The sequence below is a fragment of the Sus scrofa genome, chromosome 15 (assembly GCF_054392235.1).
Source record: "Sus scrofa isolate SSC_HxYL_T2T_F1_AM1 chromosome 15, Sscrofa_HxYL_maternal_Yorkshire_Landrace_v2.0, whole genome shotgun sequence".
Taxonomy (NCBI): domain Eukaryota; kingdom Metazoa; phylum Chordata; class Mammalia; order Artiodactyla; family Suidae; genus Sus; species Sus scrofa.
In genome coordinates, this window is record NC_139397.1 from 144,873,091 (window position 1) to 144,898,496 (window position 25,406).

General features: G+C 43.3%; 1 protein-coding gene across 2 annotated transcripts in view; it reads right to left on the reverse strand.

The window, feature by feature from the left end:
* Positions 1 to 25,406, reverse strand: part of DNER (delta/notch like EGF repeat containing) — a 337,447-nt gene that overhangs the window by 120,646 nt on the left and 191,395 nt on the right. For both annotated transcript variants that reach the window (XM_021076495.2, XM_085000656.1), the window contains exon 6: positions 13,981 to 14,134. In XM_021076495.2, the coding sequence (XP_020932154.2) occupies positions 13,981 to 14,134 (154 nt within the window). The remainder of the gene's footprint in view (positions 1 to 13,980; positions 14,135 to 25,406) is intronic.

The window sequence follows — 25,406 nt, forward strand, 5'->3', positions numbered from 1 at the left end:
TTCTAGCCCAGTGATTACAAAGGGGGAGAGATTTCAAGAAAGATCCTTTTATTAGGTACGCCTTGATGCTTTCCCCTGAGGGATTGAAATCAAAAGGGAGAAACCATTAAATAAATGAAAAGCTTATACCACATGCAGACAAGGTAAGGGACTGACCTAAAAAATATTCATCGGTTGAAGTCTAAGTTTGTGCAATAACTCAGACTATAGAGGAGGTATTCATTCATTCTTTCAGAAGGAACTGGGGCGGGGGGCAGTGGAAATTCACAAATGGGAAATCTAAAGATGTTTAAGAACAGTTCCTGCCTGCAGGGCGCTTACACTCCAGATGAGGAGAGAAGACACGTTCGGAGGAAACACACACACGGTGGGAGGAAAGCAGGGGAATGGTACTGAGTCAGAGACATTCGGGTGACAGTGGCGAGGCTGGACTGCTTGGCCACAACAGGCTCAGATCCACGTGCCCGGGATGGGGGTCACCAGCAGGGCGCAGATGTGCTGACTGATGGAGTGCTGTAGCTTGGTCCCTTCTTGTTCTCCCTGGCTTTAATGTGGGGAGAGAGCTTAAGACCTGTCTCCCTTCTCCCTAGGGTCAGGGGCTCTGACCCAGCAACGTGAAGGAACTCCTGAGGGACAAGCCAAACTGGGTGTGGAGGGATGGGCAGGGCCTCAAGGAAAGAAAGAGAAGGAAAGCTGGGATCCTTCTCCTCCGCCTTCCTCTTATACTGAGTAGAAGCAACAAACCAGTGCTCCTTATGGATCCCCTGTTCTGTGCCAGGTGTATGCATGTGTGTACGAAGATGTGCGCTTATGTGTGTGCATGTGTATGTGTACGTGTGTGTGTGTGTGTGTCTGTGTGTGTGTGTTCTCTTTAACCCTTACAAGGTCAATACCGTTACTCCCTTTCACAGACAAGAAATCCTGGGCGCAGAGGAGGAAGGCAGAGTTGGTGAAGACTCAGTCTGGAGTCAAACCCAGGACCACAGACCCCAAACCCCACCCTCATTTATACTCCATGTATCTTTTCTCACCTCTTTATGAGGCTTGCTGGGAAAGACCATGACAGCCAGGCCAGCCATGCGGTGGGGAACATGGCAGGGTGTGGCCTGCCCACATCTGCTCTCCTGGGTCTCAGCAGAGGAAGGAAGGAGACCCTGAGCATCCCAGGTGGTCCAAGCTGGCTCCCCAGAGAGGGGGACCACAGGAGCTGAGGCCAAATCTGCAGCCAGAGGAAGCAGGGGAAGGCCAGGTGCTGGGCATCTGACCACAGGCCCAACCGTAACAACAAGAGTGAGAGCGGCTGCCACTCACTGAGCACCTACGGAGCTCCAGGCAGCTTTCCAGGTGCACCGACCGCAAGCATCATTTCACTGAATCTTCACAACAACCGCTGGATTGGGGCGCCATGGATTCGGTTACGCATCCTGATTTAAGGGGGAGGAGGCTGACACCCAGTGAGATTCACCTCCCCAAAGTCACAGAGAAGGAGCAGTGGAAGCAGGCTTTGCTCTCAGCACCGCTGGGCTCCAGTCCTAGGCATCTGAAACACTGTGTTGCAGTCGTGACCAAGGCCGCATGGATGGTGGGAAGGGTGACAAGCTTATCACCATCATCCAGGCAGTAGATGACAATGCTTGGCCCTGGCGATGGAAGAGGAAGCACCATAAACAGAGCAAACCTGGGGACCTCCAAAAATAAATAAGATGGGGGGGTCAAAAGGATGGAGCTTCCAACCCAAGAGAAGAGGGCAGTGATGGCACCGCTGGTAGAAACTGGAGCCATGAAAAGAGCTATAGGCTTGAAAGGACTCGTGGGAGGCATTGAAAGAGCTGAAGCCAAAGTGACCAGCCAGGCTCTGGAAGCCATCCACTTAGAGGGGACAGCACAGAGTGAGTGGCCGCCGCCCCAGCAGGGGAAGACAGCCAAAGCGGGGTAAGGACGGAGCTCTGGAGATGGGAGTGGGAGGGGAGGTGAAGGGAGGCAGGAGTGGGAGGGGAGACGGGGAGGACGGCTGGCGAGGTCCCAGGAGAATGGACACAGCGCAGTGTTCCGTAGGCCATGCATAAAAGGCTTCTCGAGACGGGAAGACTAGGAAAGAGCCCTGGAAATCAGTAAGAAAGACACCACTGATGTCTTTCAGTGAGAAGATACCTAGAGAAGCAGCTTCATGCCATAAAGAGAAGGAGAGTGAGTGACTAGCAAGTTACAAACTGGACACAGAGTCCCATGGACAGTGACGAGCAGGAGGGAGGAAGAGAAGGAAGAAGTGAAGGCAGGGGCAGCACTGAGCCCTCACTAAACCCTTGCTCCACTGAGGGACTGGTTTTAAGCTGAGACCTCTAATCCTTGCAGATGAGAAGCCGGGAAGGACAGGAAGGAGGCAGGGAGGGGAGAGGGGAGAAGAGAAAGGAAGACAGAAAAGTTTGGAAGCATAAGATCCCAGAAGAGAAGGGAAGGGTGAGCATGATGACGGTGGGTTGATGACAGCACTACACACAACAGCCCAAAAGGGGAAACAACCCACATTCCATCTGTGGATGAAGAGATGAGCAAAATGTGCTGTCTCCATGTGGTGGACTATTATTCAGGCATGAAAAAGAGTGAAGTACTGATGCGGATGCTGCAACGTGGATGAACCTTGAAGACATGACGCTGAGGGAAAGAAGACAGTCACAAAAGGCCACATATCATATTTTCCAACTTACATGAAATGTCCAGAATGGACAAATCTATGAAGACAGAAGGTGGTTACCTAGGCTGGGGTGTGTGTGTGCCAGGATCAGAGGGCAACAGCTAAATGGGAAGTGGCTGCTTTTAGGGTGATGAGCGTGTTCTAAAATGGACTGAGGTAATGGTTAACAGCTCTGTGAACATATTTTTAAAAACATGAACTTGTCCATTTCAGTGCTATGTGGATCCTATCTCAATAAAACTGACATTAAAAAATAAGCTTTGGGAGTTCCTGTTGTGGTGCAGTGGTTAACGAATCCAACTAGGAACCATGAGGTTGTGGGTTTGATCCCTGGCCTCGCTCAGTGGGTTAAGGATCTGGCATTGCTGTGAGCTGTGGTGTAGGTCACAGATGCAGCTCAGATCCCACATTGCTGTGGCTCTGGCGTGGGCCAGCAGCTACAGCTCCGATTAGACCCTTAGCCTGGGAACCTCCATATGCCTCTGGTGTGGCCCTAAAAAGACAATAAATAAATAAATAACTAGCTAGCTATATCAGGCATCATCCACAACTCCCCGCTTCCACTCCCACCCCACCTTCGATCCACCAGCAGCGTCATCAGCAATCCCTTCAAATACACCGCTAGTCCAAAACCCTGCACCACTGCCAGGACCATGGTGCTCAATCTGGCACTGTCTCTGGCCTGGATAATAAATGGCCTGCTGACTGCTTTCCCAATTTTCCTTCCCTATGTGTATTCTTTCTTTTTTAAATTTAAAAAAATTTTTTTTAATCTTTTTTGCTTTTTAGGGCCATGCCTGCAGCATATGTTAGTTCCCAGGCTAGGGGTCGACTAGGAGCTACAGCTGCCACCTACACCACAGCCACAGCAACTCAGGATCTGAGCCACATCTGCAACCTACACCACAGCTCACAGCAATGCCAGATCCTTAACCCACTGAGTGAGGTCAGGGATTGAACCCACATCCTCATGGATACTAGTCGGATTTGCTTCCGCTGCACCACAACAGGAACTCCCTTCCTTCCCTATGTGTATTCTCCACCAGGCTCCAGCATGAGCCCTTCAGGAGGGAAATCAGATGGCCCACCCCAGTTCACACCCTCCATTGGCTTCCAGTCACGTTCAGGATAAAATCCTCTCCTCACCCAGGGCCTGGTCTAACTCCTTACCCAGCACCAAGTCTCACCACAGCTTCTCTTCAACACTGCTCTTCAAACACTCCAGGCATATTCATGCCTCAGGACCTTTGCACGTGCTGTTCCCTCTGCCAGGCACATGTTCACAAGCTCATTTCATTCAGGTCTCTACACAAGTCTTTCGCCTTAGTACAGGGCTTACCTAGTCACCCTGTCTTTATTCGTACTCTATCTCTTCTCTATGTTTTATCTGTTTTCATAGCATCTATCACTATGACCCTTTCCCTTGACCACACACACACACACGCACACACACACACACACACACACACACACACACACACACACACACCAGAGAACACACATGTGCGTATCGTTGACTCATCTCCACACCAACACTCAACTTCCATAAACACAGGGTCTTTGCTATTTTGCAGTCATGTTCTCAGCACCTAAAAAATGCCTGGCACATAGAAGACACTCAACAAATAAGTGTCGAATGAATGAGTGACCTTCACAAGCCCTTATTTAATTTTATTTTTCAATTTTTTGCTTTTTAGGGCCACCTTCGCAGCATATGGAAGTTCCCAAGCTAGGGGTCAAATTGAAGCTACAGCTGCCACCTACACCACAGCCACAGCAACTCAGGATCTGAGCCACGTCTGCAACCTACACCACAGCTCACAGCAATGCCAGAGCCTTAACCTATGAGCAGAGCCAGGGATTGAACCCACATCCTCATGGATCCTAGTCAGGTTTGTTACTGCTGAGCCATGATGGAAACTCCTATAAGCCCTTATTTTAAAGCTGAGGAAGTCCAAGAGCAGAGAGGTGAGGAGGCCTCCTGGGGTCCCAGAGCCAGATGGCGGAAGAGGCTGGATGGAAAGACAGTTTTGTTTTGTCCCTTGGCCCCAACGTGTGCTCTCCCTGGTCCTGAAAGTGGGTGAACAGCATTACGGGCAATGCATTCAGAGCCCGTCAGAGCTCTGCTCATAACTGGTGGAAAATTCACAGACCATGAAAACATTGCCTTAAACATACTCTGACCTGGAGGTGGACACAGAGCAAAGAAGCCCAACTTTCTGGAGTTCCCGTCATGGCTCAGTGGTTAATGAATCTGACTAGGAACCATGAGGTTGTGGATTCGGTCCCTGCCCTTGCTCAGTGGGTTAAGGATCCGGCGTTGCAGTGAGCTGTGGTGTGGGTCGCAGACGCGGCTCGGATCCCGAGTTGCTGTGGCTCTGGTGTAGGCTGGCAGCTACGGCTTGGATTAGACCCCTAGCCTGGGAACCTCCATATGCCGAGGGAGCAGCCCAAGAAATGGCAAAAAGACAAAAAGAAAAAAAAAAAAAAGAAAAGAAAAAAAGAAAAAGAAGCCCAACTTTCTGCTTCTCCCTCGAGCTCACAGACCTTGGTCACCTCCCCCACGCTCATGGAGTCACCACTGTTCCCCAGGCTTCACATCCAGACGTGAGTTCCGAGGTTCCTTTCATTCGGAAACTGAACTGACCTGCTTCTTCAAAACTGCACTCTTCTGCTAATGGACACACCCCTCGAGCTGAGTGCCACTGGCTGTGAGGACTCAGCAAACTCAACTCGAGATTTGCCTCCAGGAGCAGCTGACCCATTTCTAACTCACACTCGAAGGCACCTTGATGCTGATTGGAGCCGCACTTAGTGTTTCAAAGAGCTGGGATGGGAACACAAGCCACGTTCCCCTTGCCTCGGAAATGATGAGTTTTAAAAATAAGCTGAAATCACCAATTAGCTGGAACAATGAAGTACTCTGAAGTTGAGAGGGACTTTTGTACAATGCTTCTAATATTTTGGCAGTGGTGGCTCTGAACATGCATTACAGCTATTCTTTTCAGAAGAAGTAATCGCTCCTTTGAGGAAAAATTACACTCTCGAAATTAGAAGGCTTTTCATCAAATAGATCCTGATTAAAGAAGTTACATTCCGTGCCTACTATGAGTGTGGCACAGGGCGTGGCACTGACAGGAGATGGAGGAACAGAGTCATGTACTATATATAGCAGTCCTGCCCTCAGGCCAGTCCCAATCTGATGTGGGTGGGAAAAAACAAAACAAAACAAAACAAAAAAACAAAACACAGCATGTGCTACAGAGAGAGAGGACAAAGAGAGGAAGGGGAAGGAAATCAAGCCCTTGACATATATCTGGATGCCTCAGATAGAATTCCATCTCATTCTATTCATTCATTCATTCGACAAATCTTTATTGAGCACCTACTATGTGCCAGAGCTGGAGATATGTGTGGCTAGAACAAGGGTTTGTGTTCTCAATTTAATACGCATAAGCAGCCATGACTAGGGCCATTGTAATCTCCCTGCATAGTCAGCAGTTCTTCTTGTTGCTCATTGGTAACAAACCTGACTAGGATTCATGAGGATGTGGGTTCAATCCCAGGCTCTGCTCAGTGGGTTAAGGATCTGGCATTGCCGTGAGAGGTAGTATATAGGTTGCAGGTATGGCTTGGATCTGGCGCTGCTGTTCCTGTGGCGTAGGCTGGCAGCTGCAGCTCAGATTCAACCCCTAGCCTGGGAACTTCCAAATGCCTCAGGTGTGGCCTCAAAAAAGAAAAAAATAAAATCTCCCTGCAGAGTCAAAGAAGCCAGCCCAGTTCTGAAGCTAGCCTCACAGAGGTTGAGTAACTTGCCCAAGGAGCTCAGCAAGAAAATGGCAAGGATGCAACAGGATTGAGACTATTGGCTCCAGAGGCTGTGGTCAAGTGGGATGGGTCATGGTCTAGATGGTACCACGTCTCTTGGCTTCCTGACTCTGGCCCTTAGGGCTCATGTAACGTCAGGTGACAGGCATAGTCTCCAGGAAGGTTCTCAGTCTGATAGGGCCCAAATTTAAGTTCTAATGGTGTGAGATTTATCATTGTAACAGGGCATTCTGACTCCAAAACCCTGTGCTCTTAATCTTTATGTTATAATTTTAAAAAAATAAGAAATCTTTCTAGTTCTATGTCAATTGGGAAAGCTTCTAGGCCACACGAAAACCCACTGTCTACAGCTACCTCCACACATGGCATTGCCCTTCTGATTGTCTGGTACCTTCTAGCCACCCTTCCTCACTTCTGTCCCCACATATAGTCTTTTAGAGAGACCTCAAAACTTCGGGGGCGCCCTCATTACATCAGTGTAAACAGGAGGCCACCAATGCCTTGGGCAAAGCTATTGCCAAAGTCAATAACCTCCTCTTAGGTTCTCCTGCGGCATTTGGTGCTAGTGACAATTCCCTGCTTTTTGAAAGTATTGCCCAAAAGTTTCAAGAAAAGAATCCATCACCCTTGATAAAAATTTTCCCCAAAAAAGAAACTCAATTGACCCTAATCTATAATTCATTTTACATTGTACATACACTTATATGACACCTATCAATGTTTTACTATTTAAAAATCACCTCCTGCCTTCAAGAAATTGTAATAAGGAGTTCCCGTCATGGCTCAGTGGTGAATGAATCTGACTAGGAACCATGAGGTTGTGGGTTCGATCCCTGGCCTCACTCAGTGGGTTAGGGATCCAGCGTTGCTGTGAGCTATGGTGTAGGTCACAGACGCAGCTCGGATCCCACATTGCTGTGGCTCTGGCATAGGCTGGCGGCTACAGCTCCGATTAGACCTCTAGCCTGGGAACCTCCATATGCCATGGGTGTGGCCCTAGAAAAAGACCAAAAAAAATTATAATAAAAATTAAAATAAAAACTACAGCATAGAATTTATTACTTAATTGACTCAATATCTAACCCATCATATTCAAACATCTTGGGATTACTGATGAGTCAAAAATCCTCTTTGTCCTGACAGCTGATGTAGAAACTAAAGGAAAAGATCAAAACATTAGCAAATTTGGAATGGAAGCTTCTTGGCTGAAAATAATATTTTTACTTACCATGAAACGTTCTCTTCTCAAGAGAAATGAGCATTGCTCAAGACCCCATCTCTTGGAAGAGACTTAGTGGGAAGTTTTTGTTCTCTGCTGACAAGAACCTGGCTCGAATTAATTCATTCATCAAACAAGATCATTTCTCATGAACAGACTTGCAAAAATGAAAAGCACAGCGGGATAGATTTTCAAAAGGAAACACACTTCCCACTGCTAGAGAGTTCTCACGCCTATACCTGGAGCTTTAGAGGTCAATCAACTGAAGTTAATTAACCTGTAAATAATTTTTTCAAGAGGAAACATAGTTTTCCCAGGGAAACACAAAGTTTTCCAAGAATATTCAAAATTAAGTAGAAAACCCCTCATTTCAAGGAACCAGTCCCTCTTTTTAGACAAATGGCTGAATAATTCTTCTCTTAAGAAGACTCCTATTCGACAGAAGAAAACTGAAAGCATGACAAGGTCCTGAGTCACATGTTTTTAGCAGGAAAGTCCCCAGCTCACAGTGTGGCTGCTCACACAAGAAAAAGGTATAAGATGATGGAGAACATGGGCTTGGGAGGCAGGCAGAGGACCTGGGTTCGAATCCCAGCCCCAAGTTCCTGTTGCGGCTCAGTGGGTTAAGAACCTGACTGGTATCTGTGAGGATGTGGGTTCAATCCCTGGCCTTGCTCAGTCGGTTAAGGATCTGGCTCTGCTGTGAGCTGTGGTGTAGGCCAAAGATGCGGCTTAGATCCTGCATCGCTGTGGCTGTAGTGGAGGCTGTCAAGTGCAGCTCCTATTCACCCCCTAGCCTGGGAACTTCCATATGCCACAGGTGCAGCCCTGAAAAAAAAAAAAAAAAAAGAAAAAAAATTCAGTGGAGATTATCTAAAGTTGTTTAAACTGTGTTATCTATCTCTAAAATAAGACTTCATGTTATTTCATGAAAATTGGGAAGTGTTAAATCTATGATATTTAGAAAATGGAAGAATAGTTAGAGAGTATTTATTAAAACAATAACATCTTAAAAATCTGGTGTTATAAAAAATAGTTTTGTTGTTCTAATAGAAGAAATAGAAGATAATCATTTTGTAAGTTGAGGCCTATTTGCCATCCCTTGGCACCTAGCACAATTCTAATGAATTTACTGAAAATCACCAAAATGTCCCTGAGTTGAGTAATTGTCAAAATCTATATTCTTATAAGGCAATTCTCTGGCCCTGAAGCCAACTGAGAATCAAGGTACTATTTTTATTGTTGTTGATATTAGAAGAGCCACAGGGAATCCTGTGTGTCTATATATGTGTGTACATATAAACGTGATACCTAGAAACACCCAGCAAAAGCCATGGTGAGCTATCCTCATGGAAGACGTTAAATCATCTGAGATGACAGAAGTAAAAGTCTTCTCCCTACTAATAAGCAAAAAAATAATTAGCAGTGCTTCTGGAAATTTCAAATCAATAGTTAAACCCTGACAGTGCAGAAATGCCTAAAATCTGAATAAGCCAAATTTAAAATGTATTAAGTAGCCACATCATTACAAATTATATCAGCGGCTTTCTAGAGAAGGGGGCACAGTACAAAGTTTCACATACTATGTATTTATAGAAATGGAGTATTTTTGAAGAAAAAAAAAATAAAGTTATAGTCAAAGATAAAATAAGGTCTCTGTTTCAAAACACATATATGCATCAGATTCACATTAACTAAATACTTAGGTGAAAACCAAATTTTTAAATGCCTAATAGAAAATATAGGTGAATATCTTTTAGATCATTAGGCAGGAAAATATTTTCTTAAAGGAGACATAAAACGTAGTAACTAGAAAAGTAATGTTTGCAAAATATAATAAGAACGTCCATTCATCAAAAGATCCCACGAAGTGAAAAGAAAAATTGCAAACTTGGAGCAAATATTTGCAATTCATACAACTGATACATTTTTAGAACAAAAAAGAAAAAAGAACTCTTGCAAACCAACAAGAAGAGCACTCACGCATACAGACACACACATATGCATTTGGGCAGGAGAGAGGAAAATCAATAATAAGCATTATTGGCGACACACAAAATACAGATATCACAATGAGGTACTTTTTACACCCATTGAGTCAGCAGAGCTTAAAACTTCTGACACTAACAAAATATTGAAGAAGATCTGAATCCATAAGCTTGCTTGCACATTTCATGCGGCAAGTGTATATTAGTGCAATCACTTCAGAAAACAGTCTGGCATGACCTCCTATAACTGATCAATCATGTTATGTTATATTCCAGCAGTGTGACTCTTTGGTACAACCTACAACAGAGGATACACAAGAATGTGCTTATTGGTCCCTGCCCATTGAAGAACAGAGCAACGAAATCTCACACAGCAGTCCTAGAGAATGAACTCCAACCACGTGGATGCATCTTCACAATAAGGCATTAAGTAAAAAAGCTAAGCACCAGAGAATTACATGCACGATACCGTTAACATGATTCATGCATGAGACTGTTTTTATAAATTTGAGAACAGTTAAAACAAAAATAAAATCTTCTATTAAAACATGTAAATATTAAAATCATAAGAAAAGGAAAAAAAGGATGGATCAAGTTATCCTCAAGATTCAGGGTAACTGTTAACTCTGGATTGTAAGGCGAGATCGAGGGACCGGTTGATGAAGTGACTATATAGGGTTGGTTCTCAGGTCTAACTTTCAGTTTTGGTGGTGATTCCATCCATGATTACTGCATATTAAAACAGCTACTAAGTAAATATATAAAAGCATGCTATGGAGTTCCCGTTGTGGCTCAGCTGAAACGAATCTGACTAATATCCATGAGGACACAAGTTCGATCCTTGGCTTTGCTCAGTGGGTTAAGGATCTAGCATTGCCGTGAGCTGTGGTGTCTGTGCACATGAGTTCCATTAAAAAATAGGGAGTTCAGTGGTTAATGAACCTGACTAGTAACCATGAGGTTGTGGGTTCGATCCCTGGCTTCGCTCAGTGGGTTAAGGATCTGGCATTGCCGTGAACTGTGGTATAGGTCAAAGACACGGCTCGGATAACGTGTTGCTGTGGCTGTGGCGTAGGCTGGCAGCTGCAGCTCTGATTGGACCCCTAGCCTGGGAACCTCCATACGCCGTGGGTGTGGCCCTAAAAAGACTAAAAAAAAAAAATTGAGAAATCTCTGAGAACAGACTCAGACAAACTATCAAACTGAAATCATTTAAGTCCAAACAGTGCCAAGCTTCATCTACCAGCCCTGAGACTGTTTATAAAAGGATGTTTACACATCTTAGCATTATTTACAAAAGAGAAACTGAGACTATCTCAAAGACGCATCTGTGGGGGAATAGTTTAAAACATCAGGCCATATCCATACACTTTCATTCGCTCGTCTTATCAACACATTGTCTGAGCACCCAGGACTCAGACCCTGGGGGACCCAAAGTTGAACAGAAGGGATTCAGGCCCCGCTCTCACGGGGTTGGCTCTGGTGGAGAAGACAGGCAGGAATCAGAGTTACATATGCAGACGTCTACTGAGAACCGATGCAGAATAATGCCATTTGCAGCAACATGGAGGCAACTAGATTCTCGTACTAAGTGAAGTAAGTCAGAAAGAGAAAGACAAATACCAATATGATGTCCCTTACATGTGGAATCTAAAGGATGGCACAAATGAACCCATCTGCAGAATGGAAACAGACTCACAGACCTAGAGAACAGACTTGTGGTTGCTAAGGGGGAGGGGGGAGGGAGTGGGATGGATGGGGAGTTTGGGGTTGGTAGATGCAAACTATGACATTGAGAATGGATAGGAAACGAGGTCCTGCAGAGGGACCAGTCTCTTTTGATAGACCATGATGGCAGATAATATAAGAAAGGGCATGTGTATATATATATACGACTGGGTCCTTTGCTGTACAGCAGAAATCGATAAAACATTATAAATCAAGAACATGATGGAGGATAATGTGAGAAAAAGAATGTATATATATATGTATAATTGGGTCACTATGCTCTACCGCAGAAATTGACAGAACACTGTAAATCACCTATAATAAAAATGTTTTAAAAAGAAAACAGATGCAGGCTGTAAAAGAGGAGAAGGGAAGGAGACGTGGCTTGAACAAGGAAAGGGGGCATTTAACAAGTCTGAAATAGAAACCTGGGGGCAGTTAATCGGACAAAGGGAGGCAGCAGGGAGAGAGCTGCCGGGCACAGGGAAGAGAAGGCAGCCCCTGCAGCAGCGGGGAGTTCGAACAGGTAGGGAGATGAAAGGCCAGGGCAGCTGGTCCCAGAGCAAAGTGGGTAGTGGAGCGGGAGGGGGCTGGAAAAGTGAGTGAGCGACGGTCACAGAGGAGAACGAGGCTGAGGATTCAGGTCCTCACCCGAAGAGAAGAGCGCTGTGCAGAAGATGAAGGGGGAAAGCAGCTATGTTGCTCTGCACTGGAGAACCACCACCCACGCCGGGTGAGGCTGGAGAGTCTGGGGATACTGATGTAATGAGAGCCAGGGCTCACTCTGCATGACCATCTGGCTGCAGGGTACAGCACGGTCGAGAGCGGATGGAGAGACAGTGGGAGGTTATCTCAGCGGCCCAGACAAGGGGCAGAGGCACCCAGCCCGGGTGGTAGGGGTGGGGGGGCTGCAGAGAAGGTGGTGGGTTGAGAGGTCTTCAGGTGCGAAGTGGAGAGCCCCTGCAGGCAGAAAGGATGTGGATGGGGCAGGGATGGAGCCTAGGGTGACTTGCAGATGTCTGGCTTGTAGAAATGACGGAATACCAGAAGCTGGGCTGCATGGAGCCAGAGACATGATGAGCTCAGTCTGGGAATGACTGAGCCTAAGGTGGCCTGGAACACATCAACAGAGATGCCACGGAGGCAGTGGCCTGACCAGGAGACACGCATTGAGGATACACTTTATGAAACTGTTTAAAGGAATAAGGTAGCTCCATACGTATGGATACAGAAGGATACGTGTGATCTGTTCGTAAATATACTCTGCATGACCAAGTAAGTTGTAGCTCAGTATGCATACAATCATCACTTTTAAAAAATATCAAAAAATACTTAATCATCTGATCTGCAAGGGCATTATACTCACACACAGACACACACATACATAGAGACACACACACTCACAAACACTGATCTGGGAAAAAATACACCGAACTATCAACTTGCTCTTATGATCTTATCAAGTTTGGGTTTCAATAGAGGCGTGAAGGACTGTCACTTTTTTGTTTATGGATTTCCTCATGGATGGGCCTTGTTTCTTACAATGGGCGCTTCATCTAACTCCCACTTCACTCCATCCCTCTCTCCATCCCCAGGATGAGATGCAAAAGGAAAGATGATGTCACTTTTGCACATTATTGATAACAAAAAAAATGAGTAATTTCAGAAGTTTCCATGTGGTGCAGAGAGTTAAGGATTCCCCCATTGCCAGGGCTGTGGTTGCAAACGCAGGATGGATTATTCCTGGCCCCTGGCCTGGGAACTTCTACATGCCTAGAGTGCAGCAAAAAAAAAAAAAAAAAAGGAGTAATTTGGGGTTGCTTTTAAGCTGCATCAAAATAGCCAAATCAAATGTTCACCTACAAAATGCCATCCCTGCTTCTTGAGGGTTTATAACCGAGTTGGCTGAGCAGTGAGTCAATAAGATGATAGCTGGGAAACAGAAATCTGTGGACACACTGTCCACTGCCCTCTAAGAGTCACCTCTGTGCTCTGAGGATCTGAAGGTCTCATGCACAATCTGAGAATCCCCCTACCAACCAAGGAAAATTGAAGACTTGCCCCCCCATGCAGGACAGTGTTCCAAAAATTTAGGCTAATGAACACAAGGAAATTAACACAAATGAGAGGACTGGATAGCTTTTCCTGATAACCTGCAAGGTTTACCTAACTTTTTCTTAAAGTTACTTAGCTTCAACACCCAGCACAGCACCAGCCCACCCTCGGTAAATATTTGCAGAATTGTTTTTTGAAACACCATTTTTTTTTTTTGAAATATCATTATCCCAGAACAAAAATGGTGGAATGCTAGAATAGAAGCATCCTGATGTCAGGAAACAGCCAGAGAGGATTTTATCCCCACGGGAATGTCCTTCCTCCACTGCCATGATCATGCGCTGATGGACCCAAACAAGACAAAGTCACATAGTCCAACAGCTGGACAAAATATTGCTAAACCATCCTTAATTAGTAAGTGACTATTCTACAGAGAGACACAGAGTAACTACTAACAACAGAAACCTTACCTGCAAGGCAGACACAGGTGAAGTTGCCCCCGTCTTGCTTTTCGTTGGCGTCAACACAGCTCGCATTATTCAGGCAGGGTTTCCTCTGGCAGGCATCAAATTCTTCACAGAAAGTACCCGTGTATTGATCATCACAGTCACAGGAAAAAGTTGCCTAAGACACAAACATTCGGTGCATGTCACTTGAGTCCTCTGAAATGTGTGCATTGACTATGAAACCCGAAGTTCAAACGTATCACTTCTTTTTGTAATTATACCGACACTGAGTATTTTAACCATATCACATACCATGATCTGATTAAAATCCCAGCTTTAAGAGAAATAGCCTATTTCTTTATAGGTTAATTTCTCTTTTTCTTAGTTTTCTTTTTATTGCCGCACCTGTGGCATATGGAGATTCCCGGGCTAGGGGTCGAATAGGAGCTGCAGCTGCCAGCAGACACACCACAGCTACAGCAACACAGGATTCTGAGCCACGTCTATGACCTATGCTGCAGCTTGCAGCAGTGCTGGTTCTTTAACCCATTGATCGGAGGCCAGGGATTGAACCCGCATCCTTGTGGATACTAGTCACGTTCTTAACCTGCTGAGCTACAACAGGAACGCCACAGGTTAATTTCAAACATACATTTATTTATTTACTTACTTACTTATTTTTTAGGGCTGTGCTCAAGGCATATGGAAGTTCCCAGGCTAAGGGGTCAAATTGGAGCTACAGCCATAGGTCTACACCATAGCCACTGAATGCAGGATCCAGGCCACGTCTGGGACCTACACCACAGCTCATGGCAACACCAGATCCCTGACCCACTGAGTGAGGCCAGGGATCAAACCGCATCCTCATGGATACTAGTCAGATTTGTTTCCACTATGCCACAATGGGAACTCCACAAACTTTTTTTTTCTTTTTCAGCCACACCTTGGCATATGGAAGTTCCCAGGCCCGGGATCAAATCCAAGCTGCAGCTGTGACATTGGCAATGCCAGATCCTTAACCCCCTGCACCACGATGGGAACTACATCAAACATTTATTTTTATTGATATGTATCCACATGGTTTTCAATATTCCTAAACCAGAAATGGAAAGAATAATTATTTTAAGCAAAAAATAAAGCTTCGCTAACTTGACATGGAAATGACAGTTTTGCTAGAGCAGATATATCGTGCTATAGCCACTAAATTAGATGTCCCTCCAGCTGAAACTCTTCAGCATAGTGCTCACAACAAAAACATCATCAAATGTGTTACAGCCTCCCTCCCCCTCATCCCTTCCAGAGCACTGAGAGAATTCAATGAATCACCCTAAAAAAGAGCCCCAATGAAGCAGCCATGCAGATGACCTGAGTGTGAGGGAAAAATAGAAGAAACCGTTTTGTTTGGCTAGTTACTTTAGTAAAAGACCACAACTCAACCCAGAGAACTGATTTTGGTTGGAAGCTTCATTTCTGAGACAGTGACATAATCCAAATAAAACTGGGCCTTCCTGCTCTATCCCTAATGCTGGCCAGAGTGTGGTCAAAAAGAAACACATCTGGCTCTGAAGCCTGTGCAGATGTTACTGCAGATTCTCATGAAGAATGGAGAGGAGAAGACAAAGGAGAATGGCAGAAACAACACTTACTGCTTAAGAAATCAAAACAAAGAGTTCCCGTTGTGGCTCAGCGGAAACGAATCTGACTAGGACTCAGGTTCGATGCCTGGCCTTGCTCAGTAGGTTAAGGATCCAGTGTTGCCTGTGAACTGTGGTGTAGGTTAAAGAGGCGGCTTGGATGTGGTGTTGCTCTGGTGGTGGTGTAGGCCAGCAGCTACAGCTCCAACTGGACCGCTAGCCTGGGAAACTCCATATGCCATGGGTGTGACCCTAAAAAGACCAAAAAATAATAATAATAATAATAATAATCAAAATAAAACAGACAAAGTCACCTTTCCCAGTTCTCTCCCAGGCCCAAACATCAGGCTGGTGTTCCAAAGCCCCGCCCACAGCCTCTCCCAGCCCCACCTCCCTCACCCTGGAGGGAGTAGGGGACCCAGCTCTTGCCCTTGATCTTACTGAGAGACTCAGGCTCCTCCAGGTGTTGCTAACCCAGGATCCCCCCCAGTACCCACCCCTCCACCAAGGACAAAGCACGACCTTCTTGTCTCCTAAAAACCAAAAGGGTTGTCTTGTCTTCTCTTCAACATTTTTTTGTCTCTTCATCGAGTTTCACATTTCTTGTCCCTTTCTTGACAAATTTACTGCCAAATATTTCGATTTCTTTGTAGCTCTCGCTAATGTGTTCCTCATCCCTTTTTTGTCATACCCATTATACTTGCTAGCAATTATCACTGGCATGTAAAATGCTAGGGTTCTGTTATCTATCATCACGCTGAGCTCTCCTTACCGTCAAAGGTTTAAGTTGATTCTCTGGAGTTTTCTAGACAAAACGACCCATCCCCCAAAACGAGCATTAATTGCAAAGCATGACAGTGTTGCCTTCCCTTCTCCAGTCCTCACGTATATACTGGTGGTGCTTCCAGAATAATTTTGATTCCAAAGGGAGGTTTGTAGAATTTCCACTAAAGAATGCTTGGAATGGTGACCAAATTTTATTAAATGTCATTTAAGATTCTATCTTAAAAAAAAAAAAAGGCTTTTTCATCTCTAACCTATCAATATGTGAACTGAATGTTTAAATTCCCTACGACCGACTCCTTGCATTCCTGGAAGGAAAACCCACAGGTTTTTCTAGGTAAAACTGTTCCGTGGCTGCATTCTATTTGTGGTTATATTTCTATGCCTTCCATCTAACTTGCCCTTCCCTCCACAGACTCCTTTTCCAAGAAAAGCTGTCCCTTGCATGAAGAGATCATAGTTTACACCTTAAGAGGATATCCCTTGCCACAAACCAGGAGAAGATAGACCTCTGACCTCAGCAGTCAACCAAGAAGCTAGCCAGTCAAACATGACATTTAGTTCAACCAAATCAGCTAGATTTTACGTAGGTGGCTTTCTTTTGTTAGTCAAATGTTTTGTTGTTGTTGTGGAGAATATATGACAACTCCTTATAAACTACATAATCAAGTCTTCTTTAGTTTAAGCACACATTCTTCAATTCTATCTTAGAAACCAGAACAATTGGAAAAACAGAACGGCTTTTTCTACTTAGGATAGAGCCAAATTTTCTGCCTTCTGTTTCTATCATCTCACACCTTCTTGTGGAAAATGGCAATTCCCTCTGCCTTCTAGCAATTGTTGACTTCCTATCTGTTTTTCCATGATGTTTTGAAGGTTATTTTTTTCCTTTTGTGTGTGTGTTTTATAGACTCTGTAGTTGAAAGCTGGGAAAAGCTCATCAAGGACTTTTAGAAAGGCAGCCATGTAATTAGGAAACTCCTTTTCTAGAACTGCCTTCTACCTAAATGACATTTCTCCAGGAAGACATAGAGATGGCCGACAGGCACATGAAAAGATGCTCAACATCTCCTGCTAAAATCTAGAGCAAGACAAGGATGCCCACTCTCACCACTTTATTCAACATAGTATTGGAAGTCCTAGCCACAGTAATCAGACAAACAAAAGAAATAAATGTGTCCAAATTGGAAGAGAAGAGATAAAAGTGTCACTCTATGCAGATGACATGATACTATATACAGAAAACCCTAAGGACACTACACAAAAACTATTCAAACTAATCAATGAATTCAGCAAAGTAGCAGGATATAAGATTAATATTCTGAAATTGGTATGTATTTCTATACATTAACAATGAAATACTAGAAAAGGAATATAAAAATACAATACCTTTTAAACCCCCCCCAAAATTAAATACCTAGGAATAAACCTGACAAAGGAGTAAAAGCCTTATTTGTTGAGAACTATAAAACATTAATCAAGGAAATCAAAGAGGATTCAAAGAAATGGAAAGATATCCCATGCTCCTGGATTGGAAGAATTAATATCATTAAAATGGCCATGCTACCCAAAGCAAGTTATAATCCTTATCAAATTACCCAGAATATTTTTCACAGAACTAGAACAAATAATCTGAAAATTTATATGGAACCACAAAAGACTCAAAATTATTAAAGCAATCCTGTGGAAAAACAAAAACCAAAAAGCAAGCGGGAGGCATTCCTCTCCCAGACTTCAGAAAATACTACAAAGCTACAGTAATCAAGACAGTGTGGTACTGGTACAAAAACAGAGATGGAACAGATCTTGTCCACTCCAGACCAATGGAGCAGAATAGAAAGCCCAGAAATAAACCCAAACTCTTATGGTCAATTAATCTTTGACAAAGGAAGCAAGAATATAAAATGGGAAAAAGACAGTGTCTTCAGCAAGCAGTGCAGGGAAAACTGGACAGCTGCATGTAGATCAGTGAAACTAGAACACACCCTCAAACCATGCACAAAAATAAACTCGAAATGGCTTAAAGACTAAAACGTAGGACCAGACACCGTCAAACTTCTAGAAAAGAACATAGGCAAAACATTCTCTGACATCAACCAGAAAAATATTTTCTTAGGTCAGTCTCCCAAGGCAACAGAAATAAAAACAAAAATAAAACAATGGGGCCTAATCAAACTTATAAGCTTTTGCACAACAAGGGAAAGCATTAAAAAAAAAAAAGATGACCTACAGAATGGGAGAAAATAGTTTCAAATAATGCAACTGACAAGGCTTAATATCTAAAATATGCAAACAAATTATACAACTCAATGGAAAAAAAAAAAAAAAAAAACGCATAAACAACAACCCAATTGAAAAGTAGGCAGAAGACCTGAATAGACATTTCTCCAAATAAGATATACAGATAGCCAACGAGCACATGAAAAAATGCTCAACATCACTAATTATTAGATAAATGCAAATCAAAACTAAAATAGGATACCACCTTACACCAGTCAAAATGGCCATCATTAATAAGACTACAAATAGCAAATGCTGGGGAGTGTGTGGAGAAAAGGGAACCCTCCTACACTGTTGATTGGTACAACTACTATGGAAAACAGTAAGGAGGGGCCTCAGAAAACTAAATACAGAACTATCATATGACCCAGCAATCCCACTTCTGGGCATATGTCCAGACAAAACTTTCATTCAAAAAGATACATGCACCCTTATATTCACAATAGCCAAGACAAGGAAGCAACCTAAATGTCCATCAACAAAGGAATGGGTTAAGAAGATGAAGTACATATATAAAATGGAATACCACTCAGCCTTAAAAAAGAACAAGATAATGCCATTCGCAGCAACAAGGATGGAACTAGAGAGTCTCATACTACGTGAAGTAAGTCAGAAAGAGAAAGACAGATACCATATGATACTACTTATATATGGAATCTAAAATACGGCATAGATGACCTAAGCACGGAAGTAGAAACAGACTCACAGACATGGACAGAAAACTTGTGGTTGCCAAGGGGGAGGGGGAGGGAGTGGGATGGACTGGGAGTTGGGGGTTAATAGATGCAAACTGTTACATTAGAATGTATAGACAATGAGGTCCTACTGCATAGCACAGGAAACTATGTCCAGTCACTTGTGATGGAAGATGATGAAAGATAATACGAGAAAAAGAGTGTATAGATGTATGACTGGGTCACTTTGCTGTACAGCAGAAATTGATAGAATGTAAATCAACTATAATACAAAAAATGCTCAGTATTTTTAACAGAGAAATGCAAATCAAAACTAAAATGAGGTATCACCTCACACCTGCCAAATGGCCATCATTAAAAAGTCTACAAACAACAAATACTGCAGAGGGTCTGGAGAAAAGGGAACCACCCCCCACACACACACTGTTGGTGACAATGTAAATTGGGGCAGTCACTGTGGAAAAGAGTAACAAGGTTCTTCAGAAAACTAAAGATAGGGTTGCCATATGATCCAGCAATCCCACTCCTGGGCGTATACCTGAAGAAAACTTTAATTCAAAAAGATACATGTACCCCCAATGTTCACTGCAGCTCTATTCACAAAAGCCAAGACACGGAAACAACCTAAATGTTCAGACAGATGAATGGATAAAGAAGATGTGGTATTCATACATACATGAAATGATGCCATTTGCAGCAACACCGATGGACCTAGGAGATTATCATGCTGAGAGAAGTAAGTCAGAAAGAAAAAGACAAATACTATATGCTATCACGTATATGTGGAATCTGAAATATGACACAAATGAACTTATTAACAAAACAGAAACTGACTCACAGACAGAGGAAACAAATTTAGGGTGACCAAAGGGGAAAGGGGGTGGGAGAGGTACAAATTAGGAGTTTGGGATGAGCAGATACAAACTACAATATATAAAATGGATAAACAACAAGGTCGTACTGTACAGCACAAGGAACTAGAGTCAATATCCCGTGATAAGCCATAATGGTAAAGAATATGAAATATGCGTGTGTGTATAAAATTGAATCACTTTGCCGTACACCAGAAATTAACACATTATAAATCAACTATCCTTCAATAAAAACATAAATAAATAAAATTTTAAAAATTAAAAAATCCTGTCCTTGCTCAAATGGGCAAGAACGCACAACTCTGATATTTGCAGGGGGCTGTCTTGAGCCCCTGGTGCATCTGCAGATTTGTAACCGCCTCTGAATGTAAGAGCTGAGCATGCCCAGAGCGTGCCTTTCCAGACTGGGCCTCAGCATCATCATACATTACTCCATGTCATTGCTTTTGGCAGCTACCCTCTAAAACTGACTTGGTTTGTATCCACTCATTCCATTTTGCAGATAAATTTCTTTGGTTATTTAGGGGACACATTTTGCATATAATTCATCTGGCGGGGACACATTTTGCATATAATTCATCTGGCAAATTCCATGGAAAATACGTTGCTTGTGAAAATAAATTACTAAAAGCCCCAAATCAAATACCTTGGAGTTAGCATTGACTGAATTTAAAGCAAAAGCAAAAATGGCACTTTCTGTTTTGCTTTGTTTTAAGCAGCAGGAAGCTTGAAAGAAACCTCAACACTTGTTTTTGACTGAGCAAAGCACTGAAGTGATTCTTAAATGTTGATTCATGGGTGAGGAAGAAGATTAACAAAGTTAATCAAATTTTAATTAAATCTTTGGGTATTCTATGTCAGGCTGTCCATAAAGTTAGATGTCTTCCAAAGTCTATTTTCTAAGAACAAAGAGCTTTCCTATAGTATTAAAAAGTTCCTGTTGACTTGTAAGGGGCCATAAATATTTACTAGGAAACAATGTTTTTAAAGAATTTGTTATTTTAAAAACTCTGTGATCACTTACATTTCTATGCTATTCTATTCACCTGGAGACGTTTAACCCACATGTATGATGATATCACTAATCTATGTCCAACTGATTTAACTGGCATAAGAGACAAAACGGACGTAGTTAAAATTAGCAGCATAGCTAAATTACAGAAAGGGAATTCCTTGCAAAATTACTGTTATTTATATGTGAAATTATTTTTTCAAGTAAAATGAAAAATGACCCTCAGGGATTAATTTTTTTAAACCAATGCAGAATCTCAATTTTTCTCAACAGTGTTCAGTCAAATATTCCATTTGTACAGTAATCATACTTTCTCGGACGGTGGTAGGAAGCTAACTTTGAGACATCCTGGCTTAAAAAAATTTCAGTCATACCTGCAGTCACTGACTCACCCACACCTACTGTGCACTTTTGAAGAGCCAGGCACTGTTCTGGGGACAGAGAAGTGAACAAGACTCTCATGGAGACTATAATCTAGTGGGAGTGGCCGACAAAGTGCATGATAATTCATTAATTTGGTGATAAAGGCTCCTAGGAACATTAAGAAGGGAAGGGAAAGAGAAGGGCCCTGTAAGAAACACCCCTGTTAAACCTACTGTTGCATTTGCCATGAGGACTTTGGCAAGAACGCTACTGGGTGTTCATCATTTTTTGCCTCATTTATAAAGTCCCACCTAAGAAAATCCACTTTGTTAGTCCTGGGAACAGATGTTTTGTCCTCATGAACGATGGAGATCACGTGACTGCCCATTTTTCCCCTTTTTGACTTGGCCGCCGTAGCTCAGCGTCTACTAGAAGTTCAGCTTCAACATAGGACTCTGGGACTCATAGAAGTACCTCCCCTTTCCCACTTGGCTATTGCTTTCTGATTTGTATTTTCTCTGACTCCTATTTTTTCGCACTTTTATAATCAATACTTTAAAAAACATGGAGCCAAATGTATGAATAAAGAAGTCTAAATTCCTCAGTGTGATGCACAAGTCATTGGCACTCTGGCCCCAGATTAATTTTTCTGTCTCAGTCTCTACAACTTCACCTCTCAGTAAAGCTCGCTTGTCATGAACAAATCATGCTGGGGAAAGGAGTTTTCTGAGGAGCTTTATTTCTCTCTTTCAGAGTCAGAATGTGTCAATTCTTGTTCAGTTTCTTCCTTAAACAAAGTATACACATGGAGTTCCCATTGTGGCTCAGAGGCTTAAGAACCCAACGTTATCTCTGTGAGGATGTGAGTTCGATCCCTGGCCTCGCTCAGTGGGTTAAGGATCTGGCACTGTCACACGCTGTGGCATAGGTCACAGATCTGTCTCGGATCTTGTGTTGCCGTAGCTATGGCATAGGCTGGCAGCTGCAGCTCCAATTCTACCCCAGCCTGGGAACTTCCATATGCCGCAGGTGCAGCCATAAAAAGAAAAAAGAAAAAAAGTGTTCAGAAAACACACACTTCTTTTTGGTGTTCCAGTGACATCAGTATAAACATAAAAAACCCAGCTGGCTAGACACTGAGTCTCATTTTTTATAGAGCCTGCTCCCACCAAATTATCTCTTTAATCTTCCCCACATCCATTAGGTAAGTATTCCTGGATCCATATTAGGAGTTGAGAACAGACTTGACAGAGAGGTCAGATAAATTGCTTAAGGTGTCCCAGCCAGCAAGTGTAAAGTCAAGACTCAAACCCAGATCATCAGATTCCAAATCCTTTTCCACTCACAGTTGCATATCATCCTGTCATCACCAGGATGGCCTGTGGGCACCATAGACCCACATGGGGGTGCCCTTCACACCCAATGGCAGTGGTACTTTACTTCCTCCTCCAGATTTCTGCAGTTTTTCTACTTCCTCTCTTGCTGCCTGGCTGTCCTCCTATCAGCATCATTAACTGTCCTTTTGGTTCACTGATTCCAGTTTTCTTTAGCCTTAAGAATAATACTAAATTTATTCAAATAAGGGATCAAAACGGGAATAACTACCTTCCCGAGGGCTGAAAGCACCTCGTGTACATAAAGCACCTGATCACTCGTGGACAGACTGGGAAACTGTGACTGGATGATTCGTCACCAGAATTGAGGCTCCATGACTTCTGGGGCTCTGGTTGTGCACACCCAATAGACATTTGAGTGTTCACCGAATCAAGTTGACTTCATAACAGGCTTCTAGACTCATAGGAAAGTTCTGTGTGGGATAAAGGTCCTCTTCTCCTACTTCCTTGTCTACCTCCAATGATCTCGCGTTTCACTAAAATAGAAGCAGAGCCACTTATACATTCTTCATCCACACCAAATCTTGGAGTGAGGATTGGGAGGGCAATCTCAAACCCAAAAAGGTTAAACCACTGCAAATGAAAAGGGGATGATTTAGCCACTCCTGGCTAATGGGCCCTCAAAGCCAATTTCACCTTCAGTCACGGACCAGCCTGATTCCAAACAACATCCGGGCAATTCACAGTTAAATATCTGAACATCTGCTAGGTCAAAACCCCAGCTAATGAGTTTGATAACTGCAGAAACTAAGTGATGCAGACACAGCAGTCTGCCAAGTTACTCTCTCTACTTTTATATATGTTGAAATTTTCCATAAAAACAAAATGTGTTGTTTTAATTTTGAGTCTGGCTAAATCCCAAGAAAGGAAAGAAAAAATCTCTGAAACAGTAGAAGGACTGCAGCGTCCTGCGTCCAGCTCCTCGCTGTGGGATGTGCTATAGCATGTAGCCTGGGGATGTAGTGGAAGCATTGTGTGCTTATCACCGGGTCCTCATGTATGAAGTCTGGCTCCAGAAATTCATCTCACATCCAAGTGCCAGGAAAAGCTCTGCTTGCCCTAAGGGACTGACATGTCTTCTCCTGTGGACAATAGGAATCACGGGACTGAACTTATTTCCCTCCGAACAACCCGGTCTTCTTGAAGAGAAACCGCAGCCATTCCTATGCCGAAGGAAGGCCTGGCCACTTCTCAGCTCCCCCAGCACGACAGAGTCCTAAGCAGGGCACACCCATCCTGGGCCACAGCTGGGAAAAAGCAATTCCTGCTTACAGAGCCTTTGGGGAAAAATTCAGAAGACCTCTCTAAACTGGTACTCCGTGCACAGCAGCATCAAGGAATACAGCCTGTTTCCTAACGCTGGAAAGCTCTGGAATCTGTTTCCTCCCAGTTGATGGAGGAGCTCTAGGTGCAACTGTCCACGAAGACAATTTCCCCAGTAAGGGCTTTCTGCAACCCCTTGACGCAGTGCTTATATTGCTCTAAGTGGACTGAGGGAAGGAAGGCAATGAATCCTGTTTAACCTGTGCAACCATCGGCCATTAGTCAGAGTCTAGCATTAGCGCTCCCATCATCCCAAACGCACTGTCCCTGCATCTGAAGAGATGGAGGGCACAGACGCCTTGTCCTTGTCACTCTAAGCCAAGGGCCCATGATTCCCACTCTAGGAACCAGAGGAGGTGGTCATTCAGGTCTCAAATCACACAGTTGACAAACACTAAAACTTTGATTAAAAGCAGTAACCATGGCACACATTTTCATTTCAGTAAACATAGATGAGCTATAACGAATGGGTCGGAAGATCCATCTAGCATGTTCTTTTAGACTTGTAGAATTTAGCCTTTTACGCAACCCAGATTTAGCATTTCAAGAGACAGAAAGGATTGTTTTGACATAACATTTAAGAGACTCTTTGGGAATTCTACTTAGGATGTAAAAGTCCCTAGAAATGCCTTTTCCTGAGCCCAGGCCACACACGAACACCTGGAACCCAGCCATAGAGACACACTGTTGCCTCTGTGGGGAACACAGTGAACCGTTTCAAAGGAAAACTCGCTCTGAATTACATTTTTAAAATTCTTGTCTATCGGCTGGGTCTTTCTGTTCTATTATTTACATTTAATTCAAACAACGTTCTCCCATTGCTTAGAGTTCATAATCTTACTTTCCCTTGGATTTACTATTGCTCTTCTATTTGGGTTCATTTGTTGCAAATGCAGTGTTTTTTCTTTTTTTTTAAGTAAGCTTAGAAACATGCAGATCATCTAAACATTGAATTCTCGAGACAACATTCATGAATTCCTAGAATTCGTTTCTTTGGTTTAAATTAAATTCTAAATAAAAGAAACAATAATGAATGATAAGTAAAAGAAACAATAATGAAAAGAAACCCTGATCTTTCTTTCCAAAGACTTTTA